A 21,281-nucleotide genomic window follows, 5' to 3' on the forward strand; every position below is an offset into this window, starting at 1 on the left:
GAAATCTATTTTCACACCTGATCCTCAGATAAGTGACTTGAAAAATCTCTTTCCAGTCACTGAACTGTTCCTGATTTTTTTTGTTTGGATTCAACTTTGTCATGCAACAAGTGCAATTACTACTATTGTATTAAGTTTAATGTATGTTACAGATGTTACATACAGATGTGCAACGTATAGATTTGCAATGAAGGCAAATGCAGTACAAATGGCAATTCTAAATGGCACTAAACATCCTCTGCCATGTATTGTCAATGAAGCTGGCTACCATATACATTTAGAGATTTACATATTATTAGTTGATTATTAAAAACCTTCTTTGGTATTATTTTATTGTAATGGCTTTTTAAATGCCCAAGAACAATATTTATGTAATGGAAGTATATCTGATCACCCGTTTTGAGCTAGAAACCTGAGTTGTTATTGGGATTGTTATTAATCGGGATAAAATCGAGAGAATTTGGGCCAGGATAATTGCAGCATGAAATTCTCATATCGTCCCATCCCTACTCTTGAGACATTCAGATTCAGAAATGCCATAAAAGCAGCAAATAACCTAATGTATAGGCCTGTCAAGTCATTGGTATTTTATAACAATTGATTTATTTCAGATTATTGTTACAAGCTTTTCCATTAATAAAATTGCAAATGAACTATATACGTCATCAAAAAACACGCATTGTCCCATGTCCCGTGACAGATGATTGCCCTACTTTAGCTAACATCTGTGTTAATGTTTTCTGGCCATACAGTCACTTAAAGCTATGCTTTCCAAATGAAACTACACTTAATATATAGAATATATGGACTAACAGAGTTACATTACAGTCTGCAATAAATCAATTCTATTCTCAGTTTAATTTCTGTGTATCTGCCTGTGCAGGGTGAATGAAGTTGGAATCCTGTGTGCTGAGCTGACTGCTTACTGTCGCTCTTTGAGTGCTGAGTGGCTTGGTGTACTTAAGGCTCTCTGCTGCTCCTCCAACAATGGCAACTGTGGCTTCAACGACCTGCTGTGCAACGTGGACGTGAGTGTGTTTACACAAGTGTGCACACACACCTTACATTAGCCTTTCACCTCTTCTCCCCTACACCAATACATTTCTTACTCTGACTGTAAGAGTCTGGGTCGGAGGGGAGCATGCACAGTAGTAGTCTAGCAACTACTCTTTACACCCACTATGTATTGTATTATTAGCATTTCAAATCGACTGTGGGCTTCTTTCTTCTTTCAGGTCAGCGATCTCTCCTTCCATGACTCCCTAGCTACCTTTGTAGCTATCCTCATCGCCCGCCAGTGTCTTCTCCTGGAAGACCTGGTCCGCTGTGTTGCCATCCCCTCCCTCCTCAACGCTGGTAGGAAGCCCCTGTTTCTCAGTGTCATTGAAGGTCTCCTATTTAACTGAAGAGAATGGGCAGAAACCGCAAGGGGCCACCTGGACTTGTCCAACCGCAAAAATACCCTTTTTCGGTTTCAGTCGAAAAACCTTCTTCAAACGATATGCCCTAACACTTTCATTTGAGACCATTCACTGTCAAATTCACAGGTTCCAGTTTCTCTACACAATCTATATTTAATCTAAGCTACCCTGTGAACAGGTCCTGTTATGAATAAGTTAACGGTACACAGGGGCCCCGTTCGCCTGCCATGCTTTGAAGGAAGACCAGCTCCCTAATGCATTATTTCTGTCTGTTCTGAATGTCTGATCCCACTCTGTAATATATCTGTGTGTGTGGTCAGAAAGGCCCAGTTCAGTCTGCTTTCAAAGTCCCCCGTGGGTGTTAGTAACCAAAGATGCTGCCAGACCCCCTCATTCCTCCTCCTCCTAGTGTTAAAAGCTTGTTTGCTGACGCTCTTTCGCAGCCCAACTAAAAAAAATAGTTTGGTACTTGGAAACCAAGGCTGGCACTATAACTGTAGAGCAGATGAAAACCACCATGAAAATAACATGTCTGTCATGACCTAAAAACAACAAAACAACATGATATGGCTATGGCACACTAGCAAGCTTACTAGGACATCTCCTGGTTGGAAAATGTATTTGGAATAAAAGCTAATGTGATGTATATTTTTCTTTGCCATACTAATGTTAACATATAGTAACCCAATTAATTTATCTGAACAATAATCATTAACCTGAAATTCCATGAATGTGTGCGTGTCTATCCCCTGTTTGTCTTAAATATAATGGTAACTTAAACTGGTAAGTACAGTATGTATAAAAGCATGTAAGCTTATCAGTAGCTGTGACTAAATTCAGTCGTAGAGCAGAGCTGCAGACCATCAGCTGAGAATCTATATATATTACTGTGTATATATACAAAAATTAATTTTTTAAGAGATTTTTTTCAGTAATTGTATGCTTTTGTCAGACATGAGTTGTTCCTATGTATAATCTGTATCCTGCTTTCTGTGGACACGGCAAAGAGTGGCTTTTGCAATGGCTGAAGGGATCGGTAATGCCATCCTAACCTGTTTCTCTGTTTTCCCCCAGCCTGCAGTGAGCAGGATTCTGAGCCTGGAGCCCGTCTGACATGCAGGATTCTGCTGCATCTCTTTAAGACTCCTCAGCGTAACCCCTGCCCACAGGATGGGGCCAAGTCAGGTAAACATACAGCAAAGTATAGATTTTTTTTTTCCTCTCTCATGTTCATCCAATATCGGGTCGCGGGGGCAGCAGCTCCAGCAGGGGACCCCAAACTTCCCTTTCCCGAGCCACATTTGCCAGCTCTGACTGGGGGATCCTGAGGCGTTCCCAGGCCAGTGTCGAAATATAATCTATGGTAAGCTGGACGTGCCTGGAACACCTCCCTAGGGAGACGTCCTGGGGGCATCCTTACCAGATGCCTGAACCACCTCAGCTGGCTCCTTTCGATGCAAAGGGGCAGCGGCTCACCCTATCACTAAGGGAGAAGCCAGCCACCCATTTCAGCCGCTTGCACTCGTGATCTTGTTCTTTTGGTCATGACCCAGCCCTCATAGGTGAGGGTAGGAAGGAAAATTTACCGGTATATTGAGAGCTTTGCCTTCTGGCTCAGCTCTCTTTTCGTCACAACGGTGCGGTAAAGCGAATGCAATACTGCCCCAGCTGTTCCGATTCTCCGGCCAATCTCCCGCTCCATTGTCCCCTCACTCGCGAACAAGACCATGAGATACTTGAACTCCTTTACTTGGGGTAATGCCTCATTCCCTACCCGGAGGAGGCACTCCATCAGTTTCCTGCTGAGAACCATGGCCTCAGATTTAGAGGTGCTAATCCTCATCCCAACCGCTTCGCACTCGGCTGCGAACCGGTCCAGTGAGTGCTGAAGGTCACAGACCGTTAATGCCATCAGGACCACATCATCTGCAAAAAGCAGCGATGAGATCCCCAGCCCACCAAACTGCACCTCCCCACCCCGACTATGCCTCGATATCCTGTCCATAAAAGTTACAAACAGGATTGGTGACAAAGGGCAGCCATGGTGGAGGCCAACCCCCAGCTGGAACGAGTCCGATTTACTACAGAGAACCCGAACACTTTGGACTTACAGGGATTGGATAGCCCTCAGAAGGGACCTCCTCACCCCATACTCCCGCAGCACCTCCCACAGTATCTCCCGGGGGACCCGGTCATACGCCATCTCCAGATCCACAAAACACATGTAGACTGGATGGGCATATTCCCAGGCCCCCTCCAGGATCCTTGCAAGAGTAAAGAGCTGGTCGGTTGTTCCGCGACCAGGACGGAATCCGCATTGTTCCTCTTCAATCTGAGGTTCGACTATCTGCCGAACCCTCCTTTCCATTACCTTTGAGTAGACTTTCCCAGGGTGGCTGAGAAGTGTGATACCCCTGTAATTGGCACACACCCTCTGGTCCCCCTTTTTGAACAGGGGAACCACCACCCCGGTCCGGTGATTTTTTTTCCCTTTATTGTGAATTACGTTTTCAAAGGCTCTCGATACTTTTTGGGCAATTTCAGTTGTTATTGTCAAACGTACACCGACTTGTGTAGAGGGTGGTGCGGATTGGCTCAGCACCTTCTGAAGTGGTTGGATGTTGTAAAGTGTCGTCTTAACCTGCACAATCCTGTTTGAGCCAGAAGTGAGATTAGAAGCAAAATGACTTGGCAGGATACACTTAACAGAGCATGTTGGGGTGGAACCCGCTGGGACTAGCTAAGACGAGGCATGACCGCCATCCAGGGTTCAACTTTAAGGATGCCCTGCTGGTCCGGAGCCAGTATGACCTAACATCGGGCCATTAGACAAAGACAGTCGTACGAGGTGCTTATTTTAGTTTTCGTGGAAAGAACAGGTTCCATGGGTTGCAAACGATAATGACAAGGGACACGTATTGCCGTTCATGTTGTGTGTTCCCAATGAAAGCCGGTAAGGCTTGGTCGTTTATTAAGGGAACGAACAACTACCAAAAACTTGCTCTTAAGTCCCTGCAGCTTGTATAGCGGCCAAACGGGCTGTTGACAACCCCACGGCTGCACCAATGAACATCTGCCTGCTCTGAATGAATGATGTGACGCGTAGCCAAATTTAAAAACGAATTTATTCAGTGCAGGCCAATAAAAATAGTACAAGACTGTAGATTTCAGACAAACAGGCCCGATAGGGCCAATGGGAAAAAAAGTTAGCGATGGACCCTGCGTCGTCATTAATGATCATCATAAAATTAGTACTGGATGGACAACGGGGTAAAATTCACATATAACCAAAAAAGTGACATGATTTCATATTTTCCAGATAAATCTCCGGTTGGGATCCGATCTTCGTGTGATCGCCACCTTCTGGCTGCATCGCAGAACAGCATAGTGGTCGGAGCTGTCTTTGCTGTTCTAAAGGCTGTCTTTATGCTGGGTGAATACTCTCAGTAATATGATAATATTTTGACCTTAAAGTTGTCCTCTTGGAAAATTGAAAGTCAATAGATATTTTCTATTACATTTTTGTTTAGTTTTTACCTTTGCATATCTGTTACATCTGGTCCATAGTGAGACCACAGGACACAGAAGGGATAGATAGTAAACTGCTCTCTTAATTTCTCCAGGTGATGCAGAACTGAAAGGCTCTGGCTTCTCTCACCCTGCCGGTCTCGATGACATTGCAGACGAAGACACCGGTTCCAAGAAGTCTGGCGGACGCACTGTCTCTATAGAAACGGCCAGTTTGGACGTGTATGCCAAATATGTGCTGAAGAGCATCTGCCAGCAGGTAAGAACATGTGAAAGGCCACATGAGGGTCACATTTTTGGATTTTTTTTTTTTTTTTTTATCCCTCAAACACCTAATGCATTCATGTCCAGGTGTCGAGTAGTACAATCATATTAGTGGTAAACAAGCCTTCTCATAGGCTTTTTTTCTTCATTAACCTTTTTTCTGGAAGCAGATCTGCCCCGAAGATGTGGGGGGGGGCTTGCCTCCCAAATCCTGTTTAAATGGATGTTGGAATGAGGAAAGTTAAGCATGCCTCAGATCATTCAGCCAGTTTGTAATGTAAGCTTTGCCCTTTTTAATTAGGCAACCAATCAGATTATTTATTTCATCTGGGCAAAAATGTCTATATAAGAAGATTAATGATCAAAAATATAAATTGCCACATCAGTTCTTTTAATCTGCTCCCAGTAAGGTCTCTCTGCTACCAAAAGTAACTTCAAGTCAGATCCAGCAGACCTGCACTGAGAACCTAACCTGGTTTCTCCTAATGTGATAGAGCTGTACAGTATATATAATTCCTGTTTCACTCCATCATTTCAGGAATTAAAATTAAATTGCAGTGTTCTTCACTGAAAAGCAACTGGAACCTCTGTTCACTTCCTGAGTTTAAATGGAATTGACCCTGACTCTCTTAATGGCAATGCACTGTGGCTAAGTGCATTTGACCTGTAAAGGTTGTGCTAAGAGACATGTAGAGGTTGTACTTATGTCATACACCTGCTCTACATACTTGAGGATTTTGGAGAGGCTCCTACAACATAATTTTCCTACTGTTTGCTAACCCCCCCATCAGGAATGGGTGGGTGAGCGGTGTCTCAAGTCACTGTCGGAGGACAGCAGTGCCCTGCAAGACCCAGTGCTGGTCAACATCCAAGCCCAGCGGCTGCTCCAGCTCATCTGTTATCCCCACCGTCAGCTGGACAGTGAGGAGGGGGACAACCCCCAGAGGCAGCGCATCAAACGCATCCTCCAGGTAAGCAAACTCAAACACTAATTTATTGTTTCTGTCAGTAAATCCTGAAATTTCTAAGGAAATAGAATCCCTTGTGCGTGAACTTTCTTTGAACCCAACATAAGGGTACGTGAACTGTCAGTCATCTAAATGACATTCCTGCTATCTGCTCACTTAAGCGCTGCTTAGCAGTGTTGTCTCTCTCTGCCCAGTTTGTGGCTTTGGGATTTTTGAAGGATTTAAAAATTGTGTTGTCCTCTGTTCTTTAGAACATGGACCAGTGGACAATGAGACAGTCATCCCTGGAGCTCCAGTTGATGATCAAGCAGAGCACTAACAACGTAAGTAAGCACAGAGAACTTTGGTGGCTGGAAGGCTGTTAAAACACAGACAGCACTGCCTTTCAGGCACACTAGCATAATTTTTTATATTTTTGCGAATGTCTCTTGGTGAGTGAGTTGACTGGCTGACTGAGTACCCCTTGTTAAATAGAGTAGTGGTTAGAGGACCTGTGAACTATAGGTCCCGAGTTCATAGCTCCTAGCAGGCGAAGCGAAGTAAGCAGTATGAATTATTCCGTATAGACGAAAACTTTGCTGGCTAAAACCATCAGTATCTACATTATGGTAAGCCTGAAAGAAAACAATTTTACGTTTATATTGCGACTGTTTCTGGTGGATTTTCCAAGTACGCATTCTTGCATTTGTTTTGGGTCAGGATAGACAAACACATTTGCTGGCTACAACATACAGTAGTTACTTTATAGTTAGCCTTAACTGAAACTGTATGCGGTTATATTGTGACTGTTTCTGCCATGGAAAAGTTTATCTTCAGTCTCGCTAGCAATTGCTCAATTCTTATGATTATTCCTAGGACGTTAGTAGATACTAGTAAGCCCATTACTGGCTACTAAGCTGTTAAAACCGCCAGTGGCAAAAGCAATACAATTCATAGATGCTGTGGTGGAGGTAAAACACAATCCTCAATGGAGTCTTGCGACTGTTGAAACGTGTAATGCAGTGGCATAGTGGTTAAAGACAGTACCACTCATGTGGAAGACCCAAGTTCGAATCTATTGAGAGCAACTACATTTATTATTTCTGGTAGATTCTACGATTCTCTCGTCTTTTCACTTAATGAAAAAGTAATTTATCGTCACTTTCATTTATAGTTATTGTATCAATGTCATTCACAAATGAAAGAAAAAAATATGTTCTTATGCCATGAAATGAAATAGCTTTGTCAGACTCGCTAGCAATTGCTCAATACTTATGATTATTCCAGAAAGTTAGTTGATACCGGTAAAGCTTATTACTGGCATTATACGCTGTTAAAATGGCCAGTGGCAAACGCCATACATAGACGCTATTTGTGGTGGAGGTAAACTTAGTAAGAAACATTAGTCAGTTTAAACTGTATCAATGTCATTTGCGAATGGCCAATTAACTGTTAAAAAGGCCAATGGCATGAGAGGATTTGTTGAGAATAGACATGAGGCTATACTGACACCAGGGAAATGTACAGCTCCGTGGTGTAGTGGTTAATGACACAGCCTTTCACGTGGGTGATCCAGGTTAGAATCTCAAGAGGGCAACCCGTTCTATTGTGGGCTGGCTGCCTGGTTTTTTGTTTCCAATAACTTTTATTCCTCAGTATAATTTTGGTTTGAGTGCAATACCGCTCTAATGCTCCTGAAGGAGCCTTGAATTCATTTGATTGCGTTTAGCAGGAATAATAGGGGCTTACGTGATAACATTAATGGCTTCTCCAGTGATTATAATTAAATGAAATGGTCTTCTTTGTGTCTCCCTGCAGGAGCTGTACTCTCTACTGGAGAACATCGCCAAAGCCACCATTGAGGTTTTTCAGAAGTCAGCTGAGTTGAACTCTAACAATATCTCAGGGAATGGGTCGGCAGGTGCCGGAGGATCTGCCTCCAACAGCAATGCTAGCAAGACGAAACCAGTGCTCAGGTGTGTGAGAGAACATTCTAGTCTCTCAACAAATACTCAGACAAATGCTGAGTAAATTAAAATTTCACATGGTTAAACAGTATTAGCAAATAACAGTGATTCTCACTGTTCTTTATACTGTGGGAGGGATATAATAGGCAATAATATTTGGGGCATTTTATTAAAGAAATTATTTAATCTATTTGTTCATATTTTATTTGGTACCACCTTCATCCTTTGCTTTTTGTTTGTGTACCCATAGTTCATCTGAGCGATCAGGTGTGTGGCTTGTGGCTCCACTGATAGCCAAGCTGCCCACCTCGGTTCAAGGCCACGTTCTGAAGGCAGCTGGGGAGGAGCTGGAGAAGGGCCAGCATCTGGGATCCTCCTCACGCAAGGAGAGGGACCGTCAGAAACAGAAAAGGTCAGATAACTCACCCCTGAAGAACCCAATTTTTCTGTTGCTTTTGATGTAAATTTTCATTAACATGCAGCAAAGACTGGCTCATTTTGTTAGAACATCCTGTTATAGTCTGTGTCAAATACTGGGTCTTTATGGGATGTAAATTAAGCAGATTATATCAACATACTCAAACTTTCATCCAGAAAGTACAATACTCTGTTCTGCTCAAGAAATCCAATGTTGGATTTCCTTAAATAACACTTTTTATATAAAACCATTTAATTGATGGTGTATGTTTTTTTCACTTGTCGTTTTCCAGTATGTCTCTACTGAGCCAGCAGCCGTTTCTATCTCTGGTGCTGACCTGTCTAAAAGGCCAAGATGAACAGAGGGAGGGCCTTCTTACGTCCCTCTATAGCCAAGTGCAGCAGGTAAGGCCCAACTCAGTCTCTTATACCATCTCACATCCGTGTTTCTTTCAGGATTCTACATTAGCAGCGGGTGCTAGGGAGGTCCAGGGGTACTTTTTCCATCACTTGCTGCGTCTGTGAGAATTTAAAGCTAGCCAGTGTTGAAATATTTCCCGACATCTGTAGTACTGTAGCTCTGTTACCAAGGTAACCTTCTGCCCTTAAAGTGCCTGCAGAACATTTGTGTCTCAATTGAGCAATATACCAAATTGCTTCTTACTTGTAATACAGGTATTATATGGTAATGCATAATTGTCACCAATGCGTTTGGGCTACACACAAACTTTTTGAAATAACTTTTCTACTAATTGCTCTTTTTGTAATATTTTTTTTTTAATCTATTTTGCTTGATGCTTTGAAGCCCTGGCAAATTGGGCACCACCTTAAAAGGACAAGTGGCATTGCCCCTGAAATCAGGAAATTCCATCACTAATTCTAATGGCTGCTTTTTCCATGTTCCAGATTGTGACTAACTGGCGGGAGGACCAGTATCAGGATGACTGCAAAGCCAAGCAGATGATGCATGAGGCGCTAAAGCTGCGGCTTAATCTGGTAAGGATTCTGCTTCATCACCATCATTTTCTTCATTGTGAAACCCTAAATCTAAGTCTGCGAAAGTAGTCACACACTTAACGTGGTACTACAAAATGAGTTGTGAAGTTTATTTCAGGAGAGTGCCAGTAGTGTAGCAAAAATACAACCGAAGAGGAATGCACTCACAGCAGTAATTCAACAGTGTGAATGGCAAATGACACGCTTTCATTAGATTTATGGATTTTGCTGTTACGTATGATCAACTCAACAAATTATTTGTAAAAAAAAAAATACATTACAGGCTACGGTAGAGGAGTAGATATAATGACAACATAACTGTGAACTTGCAACTGTAGTTAATGGCTCTTTGGCTGACATGGAGCAGACTTTTACTCAATGCATCATCAGGGAACATTGTGAGTACGTAACTGAGGCATAAAATCACAGTGCCTCCTAAAGACGCATCACTAGTTATTTTTGACTGACTATGAAAACAATTACTCACTAATTTACATTTACAGACCACTGTAATCTGAAGGTTAAAGACGGAGTAACAAATAAGTAGAAGCTATAAATATTTTCCTTGGGCCTTTGTAGACATTTCAGATATGTTCATGAATAATCACAAAGAGATTATTGGATGCTTTGTCCTGAATGATGCAGCAGTATAAGCAACTGTCTACCAGTACTGCTGCATTATTGTGGTATCATTCTTGGTTGAGCAAGTAGTATGATAAGCAGCACAGCTTGGAAATTTGTTAATCTGAAAAAACACATCCGATCTTGAACTCTCCCAAACCTGCTGGGAAGGTCAAAATTGCAAAATGGACATCATAAATTGAGAGTTGACAAACATGAGAAATGGGAGATAGAAATGCAACCCTGAATTGTAATGTTTCTTTTTTTCTGTTTTCAGGTGGGTGGGATGTTTGATACAGTGCAGCGCAGCACGCAACAGACCACTGAGTGGGCGGTGTTACTCCTCGACATAATCAGCAGTGGCACAGTAGACATGCAGTCTAACAAGTGAGTCATCTCTACTTAGTTATTTGAATTACCAAATAATGCCAAAGTTTATAGGCCTTAAAGAAATCCTGCTTTTACTTATCCTAACACTTAACCTTCCCCTAACTTCAACCTAACTCTAACTGCAACATTTACGCCTAAAGTTCAGTTAGCCCTAAAGCCTAACCCTAACTGGTGTTGTCTAAGTTCAGCCCTCATCCCAATAGTAAGTTTTAAGCTTAAGCTAAGAAAATGCCTAAATCTTTCTGATTAAACAAATTTTTGGGGAAATGTTCGTCCCTGTTACATGAAGTCAAAAAGGCATTAAGGCATAAGAAATAAACTCAGTGTAACTACTTTGTTATAATGAAGATAAAACCCTGCACTAAATAGTTTTCCTTCCTCTCTCCCTTTCACTTAGTGAGCTTTTCACTACAGTACTCGACATGCTAAGTGTGCTGATAAATGGCACGTTGGCAGCTGATATGTCCAGCATCTCTCAGGGCAGCATGGAGGAGAACAAGAGGGCTTACATGAACCTGGTCAAGAAGCTCCGGGTAAGGTCCCACTGGTTGCCTAGCTGGTCCAGAGATAATGATGAATGTTCAGCATGGGTTTGAATCCGGCCACAGCTCATTGATACAGATGCTATATCTTTGCCCAATATGTTGGTTCAGTAACTGTTTAATATGGTCTAAAATTCCATGGGTGTATATAGAGTACTGTAGGGATGAGCACTAATATTGGACACATATTTTTATGCCAGATTAACAATGTATCCCTAACCAGCTCCTTGCCCTTACCCACTTGACCACAGTGCCTTCCATTGTTACTGCTTACTTCTAGAGCAGAGGTCTCAAACCGGTTCCACGGAGGGCCGAGTGTCTGCAGGTTTTCGCTCTCACCTTGTACTAAATTGACTAATTACACTCACCTAAAGGATTATTAGGAACACCTGTTCAATTTCTCATCAATGCAATTATCTAATCAACCAATCACATGGCAGTTGCTTCAATGCATTTAGGGGTGTGGTCCTGGTCAAGACAATCTCCTGAACTCCAAACTGAATGTCAGAATGGGAAAGAAAGGTGATTTAAGCAATTTTGAGCGTGGCATGGTTGTTGGTGCCAGACGGGCCGGTCTGAGTATTTCAAAATCTGCTCAGTTACTGGGATTTTCAGGCACAACCATTTCTAGGGTTTACAAAGAATGGTGTGAAAAGGGAAAAACATCCAGTATGCGGCAGTCCTGTGGGCGAAAATGCCTTGTTGATGCTAGAGGTCAGAGGAGAATGGGCCGACTGATTCAAGCTGATAGAAGAGCAACTTTGACTGAAATAACCACTCGTTACAACCGAGGTATGCAGCAAAGCATTTGTGAAGCCACAACACGCACAACCTTGAGGCGGATGGGCTACAACAGCAGAAGACCCCACAGGGTACCACTCATCTCCACTACAAATAGAAAAAAGAGGCTACAATTTGCACGAGCTCACCAAAATTGGACAGTTGAAGACTGGAAGAATGTTGCCTGGTCTGATGAGTCTCGATTTCTGTTGAGACATTCAGATGGTAGAGTCAGAATTTGGCGTAAACAGAATGAGAACATGGATCCATCATGCCTGGTTACCACTGTGTAGGCTGGTGGTGGTGGTGTAATGGTGTGGGGGATGTTTTCTTGGCACACTTTAGGCCCCTTAGTGCCAATTGGGCATTGTTTAAATGCCATGGCCTACCTGAGCATTGTTTCTGACCATGTCCATCCCTTTATGACCACCATGTAATGCACCATGTCACAAAGCTCGAATCATTTCAAATTGGTTTCTGGAACATGACAATGAGTTCACTGTACTGAAATGGCCCCCACAGTCACCAGATCTCAACCCAACTGAGCATCTTTGGGATGTGGTGGAACGGGAGCTTCGTGCCCTGGATGTGCATCCCACATATCTCCATCAACTGCAAGATGCTATCCTATCAATATGGGCCAACATTTCTAAAGAATGCTTTCAGCACCTTGTTGAATCAATGCCACGTAGAATTAAGGCAGTTCTGAAGGCGAAAGGGGGTCAAACACAGTATTAGTATGGTGTTCATAATAATCCTTTAGGTGAGTGTAGGTCACTAATTGGTTTGTTTCTACCCCCACCTGGTTGTTTAGGTCTGAACTGGGAACCAATTTAAAGGAAAACCCAAAAACCTACAGACACATGGCCCTCCGTGGAACCGGTTTGAAACCGCTGTTCTAGAGAGTGTCACGAATAGATCAACAAACAAATTACAAGTTTTAGAATATATTTAACTTAGGTGAGTCGTGTTTAATATTGAATTCAGGCGTTTCATCTTTAGAATGTGTCATGCGTCATAATAAATGAAAAATCTTGGTGCATTATGGGATTCCACTTGACTTCACTCACTAGAGGCTGCATGGCACACTTACTGGAAAGGGCCACTTGAGGGTCTTATTAACATCCTTGATCATTTTATGTGCAAGGGCAAATTGAGGCGAATGGGGAGGGTTTCATTTTGGATTTAGCATAAGGTAGGCATTGAAATTATAATGTATATTTTAAAAAGCATTTTCAAAGCCTTTTCAATGTGACATTGTATCTACAGTGGGGAGAACTGTATAGAAGTATTTGATACACTGCCGATTTTGCAGGTTTTCCCACTTACAAAGCATGTAGAAGTCTGTAATTTTTATCATAAGTACTCAACTGTGAGTGACGGAATCTAGAACAAAAATCCAGAAAATCAAATTGTATGATTTTTAATTAATTAATTTGCATTTTATTGCATGACATAAGTATTTGATACATACATACTTATTTACTGCAATAAAATGCAAATTAATTATAAAAAAAATCATACTGTGTCTCTCACAGTTGAAGTGTACATATGATAAAAATTACAGACTTCTATGTGCTTTGTAAGTAGGAAAACCTGCAAAATCGGCAGTGTATGAAATACTTGTTCTCCCCACTGTATGTAATTTTAATTTGTAGTTCAATAAAACCACATTTTTCCACCCGTGAGGCGTGTTGGCTGATAAAGTGGGCGCTAATGTTGAAATCCAAGCCGCCATGTGTAGCAAGAGGAGGAGAAGGGCATTCAGATTGGAAGCATAAGAATGACGTTCCACCCAGGGAAACCAGTTGTTTGTAAAGTACAGCGTAGCTGTTCTCTCCTCTACAGAACAGTGTTACTTACTCAACTATTGTGTACATTTGCAGAAGGAGCTTGGCGATCGACAATCTGAGAGCTTGGAGAAGGTGCGCCAGCTGCTCCCCCTGCCCAAGCAGACCCGTGATGTCATCACGTGCGAACCGCAGGGCTCTCTCATTGACACCAAGGGTAACAAGATTGCCGGCTTTGAGAAAGAGGTAAGTTCTCTCCTGAGACGTTTTCTTTCCCCTCTGTCAGTTGTTGGCTGCGTTATGGTTTTGCTGTCATTGAGGCATGTTTTTTGCAAAATGTGCATATCCTAATCCCTGGTCTTTCACTTATTTACTAGGAATTTCTTCACTTTAATACTATAACATTTTCATCACACGTTTTTTATTTATATTTTCTAAAGACTAACCTATTTCCATTTTGGTTTCTACAATCTCGCAAACTCCTTTTGTAATTCATCATGAAATTTCATCATGCAACTTTGTTCTCCAAAAACAGCAGTGTATATATTTTGAAAACCATGTTTCTCCATCCACTTCAGGGCCTCCAAGTTTCCACAAAGCAGAAGATCTCTCCATGGGATGTGTTTGAGGGCCTTAAGCACTCCGCACCTCTCTCATGGGGCTGGTTTGGCACGGTACGTGTGGACCGCAAGGTGACTAAGTTCGAGGAGCAGCAGCGCTTCCTGCTTTACCACACCCACCTGAAGCCCAAGCCACGTAGCTACTACCTGGAGCCCCTGCCACTGCCTCCGGAAGAGGAGGAGCCCCCTATACCCGTGCCTCAGGAGCCAGAGAAGAAGATGGCAGAGACAGTGAAGCCTGATAAGAGCGTCTCTGCAGTTTCGACTGACTCCAGCAAGAAAAAGTCTGGCAAGAAGAAGAAAACACCATCGACCAGCAAGACTGAGGTGAGTGAAACACACTAGGACGGGTTTTGAAACACCAAATCCAGTACTTGACTGTTCCCTCCAGTACACATTTTTGTTGTTACTCTGGATTAGCAACCCTGATTCAACTATTGAGATAATCATCAAAATATCAATGAGTTTAATCAGTAATATTTGTCTTGGGCTACAAAAACATTTGCTTTTGGGAGAACTAGAGTTAGGGAATGTTGCTGTATACCAGTGGTATTCACAATTCTGGTGGAAAATAACATTTATAACTTTTGAAAAATAAATATATACAGCTGTTCTATACCCTTGGGATTTTTTTAGACCAGAAATCTTTAGGTAGGTATAAAGAACATGGCAGCAATTCCTTCTTGCCTATCAGAAGGCAAGACAGCATTATTTACCAATAGCTTATATCTTTTCGATCCTTTCAGTTCTGGAGTGTAGAGGTCTTTCAGGATTAGGGTAGATGTATAATTCATTCATATATCATATGAATGAAATCATTGAGAACTCATGAGGACAAGTAATGTTTTTGTTTAATCTAATACAGAAAGTGCAAAAGCTGGATGATATTGGTGTTGCATATATTTTGGATTAAAGAAGATGCATGTTTTCCTGTCCCCAGGACTATGGGCCCCGTACCCAAAGTGGAGTGCCATATGTAACTGGAATGCCCCCAGATATCATTATGGGCCAGACTCACCCCTACAACAGGATAAGCTACAGCCACCAGCAATTGGGAATGTATGCCCAGAATCAGCCTCTGCCTCCAGGTGATTGCCAAAAGTGTCATATTCCGACACCAGTTTTCTGATTTAGGATCAGTTTTTCCTACCACTTAATGAATGGCCCTAGGTCATAACGTCTATGATGATAGATTAATATGGGCCCTGTTTTAGTCAAGCGTAGTTTCTATCAAGCAAACTTTGTCATCTGTGCTCCTCTAATGACCATGTGAATGTGTAGCGTGTTGATCATGTGTTGAACACAAAGCCTGGTCTATCTATACCATGCTTTGTTTTTGCCCATCATTCCATAACTAAAACACCTACAATTGCATTGAAACTAATAAAGAATAAGTCATTATTACACATCTAGGATGCTCTATTGACACACATTGGTGTTGTCTTTACTGTACATTGTCAATTGGCGCCACAGTGTTATCAGTAATTCTGGGACAAAGATTGGAAAGATTCAGGCAGGAATTGGGAGTCAGTTTTGCTAAAGCTCCACAAAAAGAAAATACCCAAATTAATTAACAAAAGCACAACATGTAAATATATTCAAGAAATATGTAACTTGTTTTTTTGTATTGTATTTTTTTTTTTACTTTTACATTATATACATTCAAAGAACATTTCCACTTTCTTGACACACCTTGACTTTCTGCAAAGCATTTTTTGATAGTTAGGTTAGCAAGCTTGTGTTACAGTATTTCAACCTTTTCTGTAACATTTCTGGCTTTATATTAACTAAATGACTGTTTATATTGCTATACGGTATGGGTTGGGAAGGTCAATTGTTTAGCTAAATATCATTGCATGTCTAAAGAAAGGAGTTAATGTAGTCCTAGAATTGTTTTATAATTATTATTTTCAGTAATGTATATTTGTGTTGTTTCTAAACTGCCATTGACAAAGTAATTGGTCAGTAATGGTATATAGTCTAGGTGTGGGCGGTCGGGAAAGAGTAATTAGTGTTTGACCTAGCTGTAGAGTAATATTGTGTCCCTCCCCTACCCTAACAACTGCCCTAGCAACCAATCAGGACCCTGGTCACAGATCAGATGTACCTGTACAAACTTAGCTGTGGAAAATGGAGTGGATAACCCAAGAAGTTGAACATTTTGTAATTTCGAACCTGACTTACATTTTTAACTTTGACCTTCAGGAGGTCCCGGTTTGGACACCCCGTACAGACCGAACAGGACCAATCAGATGGGCAAGATTATGCCAGCTAGGCCCAACTACCCAGGCATGATCCCAGGCATGCAGGGTGGCATGACCAACATGATGGGCATGGAAAAGCATAACCCGATAGGCTACAAGCCCCAGCCCAACATACCACAGGGTCAAATGCTGCGCCACCAGCTCCAGGTCAGACTGGTGAGTGTGCAGTGTGTAGACTGCCCTGGAAGGGGCTAGAAGCCCCCCGTCTGAGTATAGGCTTAAGAGGTTTGCTACATAGGTAATTTCCATGGTTAAGGAATAGGATCTTGAAAATGGCTTTCTCTATGTTCATACGTTTGCATGGTTAAACACCACTTGAGAGGAGAACGTCAGATTTACATAGCACCCTGTTGCTTTTCAAGAACATCTGAGGATGAAAGTTCCTGTGTTTTGTTTTAGAACCATAGTATAATAGGGCAACAGATGCGGCAGATGACGCCCAACCAACCATATGGCTCCATGCAGCCAATCCAGGCAAGTCTTTCTTCTATGTCCACTGATTTTGACCCTGTTTATAAACTAGTGTCCATTTTGGATGTTCACTGTTCTACCAATGTCTTCCCTCTGTATTTGTTCTGTTACAAGCTTTTCCCCTCTTCCCGTTCTCAGAACATCTCTCAGGGCTACACCACTTACGCTACACACATGGGGATGCAGCCGCACCCTTCCCAGGCGGGTGGTATCGTGCCTCCGTCGTATGGGAACCAGGGCTTCCAGGGTACCCACCCAGGGGCCAACCCAGCCGTTGTGGACTCCCTGAGGCAGATGGGGCAGAGGCCCAGTGGATACGTTCACCAGCAAGCGCCTGGCTACACTCACACCATGCAAAACACACCAAGGTGAGCATGAATGAAGAATTGAAATGAGCTCTCCAATTCGCGCAGGAACGGCTGCTGTCCGTCATCGACTCATCATGCATGATGGGCTTTTAATGAGTTAATTGATCAATATTGTAAGGTAGTGATTTATCATCACTACCTAGAAACTCGATGTATCATCAGATCACTCATTCAAATCTGTTCGGATTATTCCCTTAAGTGGTGGGATTAAATGTTTGACTGTACATTTCTAAGTCTGCAACACTGTATATGGTAGTGAATTTGGGCGGCCACAATTATGTGCTTGTCTTCTGAACCTGTGTCCACCCAACTCCTCCAGGTTTCCCCATCAGTCCATCCAGCAGACTCCCATCATGCACGGCCTGAGTCACATGGGGGCACAGGGGGTCCATCCGGGCATGAGACCAAACCAGATGTTGGCTGAGCAGCAGCAACAGGCACAGCAGCAACAGGCACAGCAGCAACAAGCACAGCAGCAACAGCAGCAGTACCTCAGACAGCAGGCACTACGAGTAAGCTTTCTCGATCGTCATGTAAATAAAATGTGGCATTCTCCTATCCTCTCCATATTTTCACAGCCCCCTTACAGCTAGCTAGGGCTGCCAGTAGGCTATACAGTTGGGAGAACAAGTATTTGATACACTGCCGATTTTTCAGGTTTTCCCACTTACAAGGCATGTAGAAGTCTGTAATTTTTATCATAGGTACTCTTCAACTGTTAAAAAAAAATAAAAAATCCAGAAAATCACATTGCATGATTTTTAAGTAATTAATTGGCATGTTATTGCATGACATAAGTATTTGATACATCAGAAAAGCAGAACTTAATATTTGGTACAGAAACCTTTGTTTGCAATTACAGAGATCATACGTTTCCTGTAGTTCTTGACCAGGTTTGCACACACTGCAGCAGGGATTTTGGCCCACTTCTCCATCCTTCATGTTTCGGGGCTGTCGCTGGGCAATACGGACTTTTCTATTGGGTTCAGGTCTGGAGACTGGCTAGGCCACTCCAGGACCTTGAGATGCTTCTTACGGAGCCACTCCTTAGTTGCCCTGGCTGTGTGTTTCAGGTCGTTGTCATGCTGGAAGACCCAGCCACGACTCATCTTCAGTGCTCTTACTGAGGGAAGGAGGTTGTTGACCAAGATCTCGCGATACATGGGCCCCATCCATCCTTCCCCCAATACAGTGCAGTCATCCTGTCCCCATCGCAGAAAAGCATCCCCAAAGAATGATGTTTCCACCTCCATGCTTCACGGTTGGGATGGTGTTCTTGGGGTTGTACTCATCCTTTTTCTTCCTCCAAACACGGCGAGGGGAGTTTAGCCCAAAAAGCTCTATTTTTGTCTCATCAGACCACATGACCTTCTCCCATTCCTCCTCTGGATCATCCAGATGGTCATTGGCAAACTTCAGACGGGCCTGGACATGTGCTGGCTTGAGCAGGGGGACCTTGGGTGCGCTGCAGGATATTAATCCATGACCGTGTAGTGTGTTACTAATGGTTTTCTTTGAGACTGTGGTCCCAGCTCTCTTCAGGTCATTGACCAGGTCCTGCCGTGTAGTTCTGGGCTGATCCCTCACCTTCCTCATGATCATTGATGCCCCACGAGGTGAGATCTTGTATGGAGCCCCAGACCGATGGAGATAGACCGTCATCTTGAACTTCTTCCATTTTCTAATAATTGCGCCAACAGTTTTTGCCTTCTCACCAAGCTGCTTGCCTATTGTCCTGTAGCCCATCCCAGCCTTGTGCAGGTCTACAATTTTATCCCTGATGTCCTTACACAGCTCTCTGGTCTTGGCCATTGTGGAGAGGTTGGAGTCTGTTTGATTGAGTGTGTGGACAGGTGTCTTTTATACAGGTAACGAGTTCAAACAGGTGCAGTTAATACAGGTAATGAGTGGAGAACAGGAGGGCTTCTTAAAGAAAAACTGACAGGTCTGTGAGAGCCGGAATTCTTACTGGTTGGTAGGTGATCAAATACTTATGTCATGCAGTAAAATGCTAATTAATTATTTAAAAATCATACAATGTGATTTTCTGGATTTTTGTTGAAGTGTACCTATGATAAAAATCACAGATCTCTACATGCTTTGTAAGTAGGAAAACCTGAAAAATCAGCAGTGTATCAAATACTTGTTCTCCCCACTGTATAGCCTACTGGCAGCAGAATGCTAACACCATTTAAAAATAAAACTGTAACTAAGGAAATACATTACTATTTATCTCACTGCTACTTGCTAGTGATAGATTTTTGGATTGAGCCAGCAATTTTAGACAAAGTCGCAAGTGCCAGGTTTCCAAAAAGACACCGATGCCCATTGCTACTTACTGTAGTACCACTTGGTTGTTTCCCCGCTTTCTCCTGGAGAGATTATCGTATTCCAATGAAAAAAGTATGCATGATTTTATCGTTTGTGCACAACAGCTCAAATCCCATGAGTCATTTTGAAACGTAATAATCAGTTGGCTAATTCAGTTCTCTTCCTGATTCTCAAGCCTGTACAGGTGCTGGTCATAAAATTTGAATATCATCAAAAAGTGTATTTATTTCAGTAATTCTATTCAAAAAGTTCAACTTGTATATTATATTTATTCATTACACACAGACTGATATATTTCAAATGTTTATTTATTTTAATTGTGATGATTATAACTGAGAACTAATGAAAATCCCAAATTCAGTATCTCAGAAAATTTGAATATTACTTAAGACCAATAAAAAAAAGTATTTTTAGAAATGTTGGCCAACTGAAAAGTATGAGCATGTACAGCACTCAATACTTAGTTGGGGCTCCTTTTGCCTAAATTACTGCAGCAATGTGACGTGGCATGGAGTCGATCAGTCTGTGGCACTGCTCAGGTGTTATGAGAGCCCAGGTTGCTCTGATATTGGCCTTCAGCTCTTCTGCATTGTTGGGTCTGGCTTATCGCATCTTCTTCTTCACAATACCCCATAGATTTTCTATAGTTAAGGTCAGGCGAGTTTGCTGGCCAATTAAGAACAGGGATACCATGGTCCTTAAACCAGGTACTGGTAGCTTTGGCTCTGTGTGCAGGTGCCAAGTCCTGTTGGAAAATGAAATCTGCATCTCCATAAAGTTGGTCAGCAGCAGGAAGTATGAAGTGCTCTAAAACTTCCTGGTAGACGGCTGCGTTGACCTTGGACCTCAGAAAACACAGTGGATCAACACCAGCAGATGTCATGGCACCCCAAACCATCACTGACTGTGGAAACTTTACACTAGACTTCAAGCAACGTGGATTCTGTGCCTCTCCTCTCTTCCTCCAGACTCTGGGACCTTCATTTCCAAAGGAAATGCTAAATTTACTTTCATCAGAGAACATAACTCAGCAGCAGTCCAGTCCTTTTTGTCTTTAGCCCAGGCGAGACGCTTCTGACGCTGTGTCTTGTTCAAGAGTGGCTTGACACAAGGAATGCGACAGCTGAAACCCATGTCTTGCATACGTCTGTGCGTGGTGGTTCTTGAAGCACTGACTCCAGCTGCAGTCCACTCTTTGTGAATCTGCCCCACATTTTTGAATGGGTTTTGTTTCACAATCCTCTCCAGGGTGCGGTTATCCCTATTGCTTGTACACTTTTTTCTACCACATATTTTCCTTCCCTTTGCCTCTCTATTAATGTGCTTGGACACAGAGCTCTGTGAAAAGCCAGCCTCTTTAGCTATGACCTTTTGTGTCTTGCCCTCCTTGTGCAAAGTGTCAATGGTCGTCTTTTGAACAGCTGTCAAGTCAGCAGTCTCCCCCATGATTGTGTTGCCTACTGAACTAGACTGAGAGACTATTTAAAGGCCTTTGCAGGTGTTTTGGGTTAATTAGCTGATTAGAGTGTGGCACCAGGTGTCTTCAATATTGAACCTTTTCACA

General features: G+C 42.5%; 1 protein-coding gene across 1 annotated transcript in view; it reads left to right on the forward strand.

Moving 5' to 3' along the window:
• med12 (mediator complex subunit 12) overlaps nucleotides 1–21,281 on the forward strand; it is a 51,895-nt gene that overhangs the window by 25,156 nt on the left and 5,458 nt on the right. Inside the window, exons 22-41 of the mRNA XM_034291792.1 lie at nucleotides 884–1,028; nucleotides 1,236–1,356; nucleotides 2,496–2,606; nucleotides 4,741–4,854; nucleotides 5,045–5,208; nucleotides 6,005–6,184; nucleotides 6,433–6,504; nucleotides 7,979–8,136; nucleotides 8,378–8,539; nucleotides 8,838–8,949; nucleotides 9,451–9,540; nucleotides 10,439–10,548; nucleotides 10,949–11,084; nucleotides 13,760–13,909; nucleotides 14,242–14,610; nucleotides 15,224–15,371; nucleotides 16,489–16,703; nucleotides 16,947–17,021; nucleotides 17,157–17,386; nucleotides 17,706–17,919. Of these exons, the coding sequence (XP_034147683.1) occupies nucleotides 884–1,028; nucleotides 1,236–1,356; nucleotides 2,496–2,606; nucleotides 4,741–4,854; nucleotides 5,045–5,208; nucleotides 6,005–6,184; nucleotides 6,433–6,504; nucleotides 7,979–8,136; nucleotides 8,378–8,539; nucleotides 8,838–8,949; nucleotides 9,451–9,540; nucleotides 10,439–10,548; nucleotides 10,949–11,084; nucleotides 13,760–13,909; nucleotides 14,242–14,610; nucleotides 15,224–15,371; nucleotides 16,489–16,703; nucleotides 16,947–17,021; nucleotides 17,157–17,386; nucleotides 17,706–17,919 (3,076 nt within the window). The remainder of the gene's footprint in view (nucleotides 1–883; nucleotides 1,029–1,235; nucleotides 1,357–2,495; nucleotides 2,607–4,740; nucleotides 4,855–5,044; nucleotides 5,209–6,004; nucleotides 6,185–6,432; nucleotides 6,505–7,978; nucleotides 8,137–8,377; nucleotides 8,540–8,837; nucleotides 8,950–9,450; nucleotides 9,541–10,438; nucleotides 10,549–10,948; nucleotides 11,085–13,759; nucleotides 13,910–14,241; nucleotides 14,611–15,223; nucleotides 15,372–16,488; nucleotides 16,704–16,946; nucleotides 17,022–17,156; nucleotides 17,387–17,705; nucleotides 17,920–21,281) is intronic.

Source organism: Esox lucius, chromosome 4, assembly GCF_011004845.1.
Source record: "Esox lucius isolate fEsoLuc1 chromosome 4, fEsoLuc1.pri, whole genome shotgun sequence".
Lineage (NCBI taxonomy): Eukaryota > Metazoa > Chordata > Actinopteri > Esociformes > Esocidae > Esox > Esox lucius.